This window comes from Carassius auratus, chromosome 47 (assembly GCF_003368295.1).
Source record: "Carassius auratus strain Wakin chromosome 47, ASM336829v1, whole genome shotgun sequence".
NCBI classification, from domain to species: domain Eukaryota; kingdom Metazoa; phylum Chordata; class Actinopteri; order Cypriniformes; family Cyprinidae; genus Carassius; species Carassius auratus.
The window spans coordinates 12,337,302-12,343,174 of NC_039289.1; the positions used below are offsets into that span (position 1 = coordinate 12,337,302).

The following is a 5,873-nucleotide window of genomic DNA, read 5'->3' on the forward strand; positions in this document are numbered from 1 at the left end:
GCATTTTTAAAAAGAGGTCCCATTTGAAACATATTTATTGCTTGTGCCGAGTCTCTGTTAGCACATGAAAACCATTTGCAAATAAAGTTAAAGACCTTTGAGTTTAGCATGTCAGTGTTTACCAAGTCCACACTGTAAGATCCAGTAAATGACATCAGACTTTTAAGGTTAAAAACAACAACAGTTTTCATTGTGAGACAAGGAAGACCAGCAGGTCATTTAGAAGACAAGAGCAATTTAAGCGAAGACAGATATGTGTCAAACTCTTCTTATGTGTCTTTTGTTTATCAGTTTTGCAATGCTTGTACTATAGTATTCTTTGAAGACTTGAAAGTGTTGTGAATCTTCTTTCTTTCATTTCACTCAATTCTAATGAGACAGATACATTCATCACATTATGTTCATCTTGAATCAATATATAAAATACATGAACCAGTTAAAAACATTTAACAGGATTAAGCAGTGAATATGGCAGTTATTTTAGAATCTCATTTTGACTCAAGAAGTTTGACTTCTCTTAGGTAATTTTTTGGTGTGTCCAAATAATAAAGAAGAGTTGCTGCATCAGATATCAGTTTTATTTATGTATTTATTTATTTTAGGAAATATTGCTTGTGCTCAGAGAGCTCTGGCGAAAGAAAGACATTATTTTGACACTAGTAAATGATTTACTTGTTGATCCACACCAGACAATAGTTTCAGAGACTTCAGAGACAGAAAAGTATTAGTGAACTGAGCTCAGAATGAGAGTTCCTGTAAAACTCCTCGGCTTCGGATTTTTGTTGTTTTTCTTAAATTGTGCCCGATGTCAAGGCAAGTGATTTTATTCTTGTTGATATTAATTTGCATGTCTTTTTCATTTAGATTTTACTGACTTCAGTATAAATGTTATATTTTATGCAGTTCCCAGAACATTTAACTGTACATTCATGTGGCTTTAGCGAGTGTTCACTAGTTGTGAATTTAATATAAATAAAGCAACTATGTCTTTTTTGTTTGTTCTTCACAGAATGTCTTCGAGAGAACATTATATATGAAAACACAGAACCAGTTGAGAAAGCTTCATACGCTGATGGTGAAAGAGTGAAATTGAACTGCAGGACAGGTTATATTGGCTTTTATAGATTAAAATGTGAAAAAGGAGAATGGAAAAAATCCATTGAGCGACCATGTGCAAGTAAGAGAATGGTCAATACTATCGTCACATAGTTATTAAATCAATGTTACCATGTAAAGTAAAACTTCTTTGATTTCTGCAGAAAAACAATGTAGTCATCCAGGTGACACACCAAATGGTGATTTTGAACTTAAAGGGGGTACAGAGTTTGTTTTTGGAGTAACAGTGGTGTATAAGTGCAACAAAGGGTAAATATGCTTATGCTTTTTTATTCTCTTTTTTATCATATGAAATTTAAATATTACTCTTGAGTCTAATACTCTTATACTTGTAAAAACATTGTGTTCACAGGTATGAAATGACAAGCAGTATCAATCATCGTAGCTGCAGAGCTCAAGGATGGGACAACGCTGTCCCTGTCTGTGAGGGTACGATTTACCAAAGTCACTGTTTTTCCTCTTCTTCTTTCTTTTCTCGGATCTCTACATCATAGAATAGTGACTCATAAGCTAGATGAGAATGATAACTAAAAATATTTATTGATGTATTATTGAGTGACAGGTCTCTCTTGGTTTGTTTATTTCTCTTTATTTTCATATTCAGTGGTGAAATGTCCAGCCATCATCACAGATGAGGAGGTGACTTTGTCAGGTAACACAACAGAGGGAAGTTATGGGGATGTTATTCGCTTCGAGTGTGTATCTTCTGACAAAATGATAGACGGAAGTAGTGAAATTCACTGCGAAGAGACGGGAGAATGGAGTGACGTTGTTCCAAAGTGCAAAGGTTCATTTCATTTTATTTTATGTATATATATATATATATATATATATATATATATATATATATATATATATATATATATATATATATATATATATATATATATATATATATATATTCACCCAAATATCACAGATGTCTCTACATTAATTATTATTGTTTCTCTCACTTTTCATACAGACATAACATGTACAGCACCCCCCATACCAAATGGAGATGTTGTTGATTTACAGCGAGAATACAAGAAAGATGCCACATTAAAATACAAATGCCATGAAGCATTCAAGACCAGAGAGGGAATCCCCAGATGTGCTAAATTTGGCTGGACTGTGAAACCAGAATGTGATGGTAATCCACCAGTGTTACATAATAAACTATTCATATGGGATATACTCAAATACTTTCATAATGCAAAAAAAAAAAAAACATGGTAGGTTCATACATGAAAACAAACAAAACTACAAATTGAGTTATCAATCAGTTAAATATGGCTAAATATGACTATACGTTACGTAATAGTTTAATCTTAGTTTGACTTTTATTTTAACTTCAAGGTCGAGCTTGCTGAATGTGTTCCCAGTGTGTTTTTCTCATTTATTTTAATGTTAGTTTTTTTTACTCACTTCTTTTTTAATAACTACTAACTACAATTATTTTGATTTATAATCATTGTTTCAAAATTGTATTATTTGTTTATTATATGTTTATTATTTTATTTTCCCTTTTTCTTTTATTTTCGTTTTAGCACACACACACACACACACACACACACACATATATACAGTATATCCAGAATGGTCTGTCTCCTGCAAAAGACAAAGCATTAAATCTAGTTTCACAGATTCTTTATGCTTCATTTCTTACCTTTAGTTCTGATTAATTATGTCTTGTACAGAAGTAAACTGTGTGCTGAAGTCAACAACATATGGAGTAAAAATGATCATCCCATATGGAAAGACTATTTTCAGAGCTAGAGAAAGTGTGGAGATCACCTGCTCTGAAAAACACTGGTTGTTTGGTACAAAAGAAACCGAAAGAACATTTACATGCAAAGATGATGGAGAGTGGGACTATGAGCCTGTTTGTGCAGGTAAGGTTATAGAGAAACATTTCTGGATTTGGTGATTAATTTATTGCATGTTATTAAAGCATGTGAATCTTGTTTCAGAGATTACATGTGACGATCCACGTGACCAGCTTGTGTCTAGACCATACTTCTGGAGAACAATGAAATTAGGAGAAAAACAATCTTACACTTGTGTGAATGGTTATCGTCAAACAGCAGCAGAAGCCACATGTACACGAGACGGATGGACACCAAATCCACTGTGTACTGGTGAGTTCTGCTGTAGAGTATTACAATCTTTGCTACTAACATAATACAAATGTAAAAATTGTTTTGATATTTATTTATTTATTTTTTTTAGAAATAGTGTGTGCAGCACCTAACATTCCAAATGCAGAGATTGAGGGACCTCAGAGATCAAACTATAAAATCGATTCAAGAATACGATATAAATGTCATTTATATGTCATGTTATAACAAATTTTTATATTTCCATTGTGTATATAAGTATAAAGCAGATGAAGGTCAAAGTCACAAAGTCTTGTGTCATTAAAAACAAATAATAATAATAAAAATGAACAAGCCTAGACCACAAAAGCCAGTTAATTATTAAACATATTAACCAGTTAACTACAAATTAAATTAGTTTATTATTAGTGCTGTATTAAAGCAGTGTTGCAGGTCCAGAGGAGTCCGGCGTTTCGTCGTGATGGTGCTGATATCCACTCAGATGTGATGATTTCAGTAGCGCAGGCAGTTCTTGAACGATTTGTTCATTTTGAATGAATCTTTAATGTGACTCGGGAAGAACGAGTCATCTCGGGATGATTCGTTCAGTCGCACATGAGCAATATTCTATAAGTTCTGTTCTGCTAGTAGTAGTTCACCTGTGTCATTCAATGCAGTCTGATTTTGATGCATCAGTCAAGTTAAGAATATTCACCAATGAAAATCTCATTCAGGCAGACAATCTTGTATTTCTATTCTACTTTAAGGCTAAAGACAAGAAGTATGAAAGGAGTAGAAGAAAGAAGCGCGTACCCAGCAGAAGACATCTCCAGTAACTCCACACCATCTCCAGTCTGCTCAGTTTAGTTCCTGAGGCACATCAGAATTAAACTAATCGTGTTCCTGTAAAATTATGGATTTCAGAATCTCCACCAATTCTCAGCCGGAGGATGACAGCTTCACCTTTCTGTGATGTTTGGTGTATGCTGATGTTTTAATGGGGAATGTCTGAATAAATCATCTCAAGAAATATTTTGTTATACTCTATTACTTATGTATAATTTTATAACTTTTCTGTTTGTTAGCATAAAAAGTATGAAAGGCTATGTTTTAATGTTAACATTGTTTAGAATAATAAGCATTGCTAGTGACCTTTCAGCTACTGTGTGATAATGCATATATCATCTGTCTGTTAAAATTATTTATTGAAGTATAATATTTTTCTTGAAATGGAATTAGCTAAAAGATAGTACATAAAATAAAAACAGATAACACTAATCCCTGATAGCACACATACAGCACACAGATGACATTGGCTAGACATATTTTTTGCTCATCTGCAATACGTCTATAGGACATTTCCTATCAGATGTCAAATAGAAATTTAGAAAATGTATTTTATTTTGAATGGATGTAAAACTGACAGATGCTTCCATGTGAAGCCATCTTTAACAGACATCTTGCAAACATGTGTATCTGGGATAAGGCCTAAAAGGCCATGGTTTATCATTAGAAATAGAAAGTAAAGGTTAAAGAGCCCTGCTTAAGCTGTAACCAGAGGTGTAGTGGTAAAATAAGAGGTGGGTAAACTATAAATTCTGGGTGACCACATCGTGGTCACGGTTAGGTGGGCCACTGCCTACCGGTGTATGTGTACCATGTGTATCACTATTCAATTCATACATTAATCTAAGTTCTTGTTAAAGAGACTCAAGAAGGAATAATAAGGTTGAAATCTAAAAAGTTTACTAAATGATAAAACAGAGAGAACAATTTTTTTTAAAGAGGAATAGAGAGGGAGGCTTATATCCAGGGGTTCCAATGCAATGCACTTGTACGTAATGTTTAGGGATTTAGGATTATTTTCATAGTCGATTAATCTGTTGAATATTTTCTCAATTAATCGGTTAGTTGTTTGGTCTATAATATGTCAGAAAAATGTGGATCAGTGTTTCCCCAAAAGCCCAGGATCATAAGATAAAGATAACTCAAAGATATTCAGTTGACTGTCACAGAGGAGAGAAGACAATAGACCATATTCACATTTAACAAGCTGGAATCAAATATTTTTCTTTACTTTTGTCTTTCATATTTTATCAATGACACAGACTGCAATGACAGACAGCTTCATTGCAGAAGGACATCCTTTTGGTCACGTGGTTCACATGAGATGATTGACAGCTTTACAAACTAATGATATCGCACTGATGTCATAGCGTTTCGAGGGAGGATGGTAATGTATTTGATCAAAGATTATAAGGGTACATGAATTAAAAAAAAATAATGAAGTGATCAGATAAATCATTTATAATAAACACTACAATATTACATATAAAAAGAAGATTTGTCAAATTTGATTTCATGCCGACTTTAAGCAATGTAAAGTGACTGAACAATGATTTGTTGTTTTGACTGGACTTTGAGCATGAGGAGTATAAGTGGAATCTGGAGTTGTATAAATCCACGTCAATCTGGTCTCCAAAACAGCAACAACATCACAGCAACGTCAACGCACAGAGACTCCTAAGAACAGACACTGGCTCCACATTCTTAACTGACACTCCGATGCACAGTAGCTTTGCCCAGAGGAAGCCCAGAAAGAAAACTGAGCATGGAGGAATGTCAGTCTGGGCCTGTGTTTGTTCTTTGTTCTTTTTTTCTTTTTTTTCAATAATTTCT

At 33.6% G+C, this 5,873-nt stretch overlaps 1 protein-coding gene across 4 annotated transcripts; it reads left to right on the forward strand.

The window, feature by feature from the left end:
* Window positions 1-682: 682 nt before the first annotated feature.
* LOC113065131 (complement factor H-like) lies at window positions 683-4,225 on the forward strand. 4 transcript variants are annotated; one of them, XM_026236334.1, is made up of 9 exons: window positions 683-813; window positions 1,010-1,177; window positions 1,260-1,365; window positions 1,469-1,545; window positions 1,721-1,903; window positions 2,081-2,248; window positions 2,796-2,990; window positions 3,069-3,236; window positions 3,962-4,225. In XM_026236334.1, the coding sequence occupies exons 1-9, from the start codon at window positions 744-746 to the stop codon at window positions 3,964-3,966; spliced, it is 1,140 nt and encodes a 379-aa protein (XP_026092119.1). In that variant the 5' UTR covers window positions 683-743; the 3' UTR covers window positions 3,967-4,225. The 4 variants fall into 4 exon arrangements, with proteins under 4 accessions (XP_026092119.1, XP_026092118.1, XP_026092121.1 ...); XM_026236333.1 differs by lacking the exon at window positions 3,962-4,225 and adding an exon at window positions 3,328-3,458; XM_026236336.1 differs by lacking the exons at window positions 2,796-2,990; window positions 3,962-4,225 and adding an exon at window positions 3,328-3,458.
* The last annotated feature ends 1,648 nt before the right edge of the window (window positions 4,226-5,873 follow it).

Bases quoted from the DNA above. Each gene is read 5' to 3' on its own strand.
- LOC113065131 (XM_026236333.1), top strand. From the start codon at position 744: ATGAGAGTTCCTGTAAAACTCCTCGGCTTCGGATTTTTGTTGTTTTTC. The intron at 1,546-1,720 runs GTACGATTTACC...TTTCATATTCAG, and splicing joins CGCTGTCCCTGTCTGTGAGG to TGGTGAAATGTCCAGCCATC. The intron at 1,904-2,080 runs GTTCATTTCATT...CTTTTCATACAG, and splicing joins CGTTGTTCCAAAGTGCAAAG to ACATAACATGTACAGCACCC.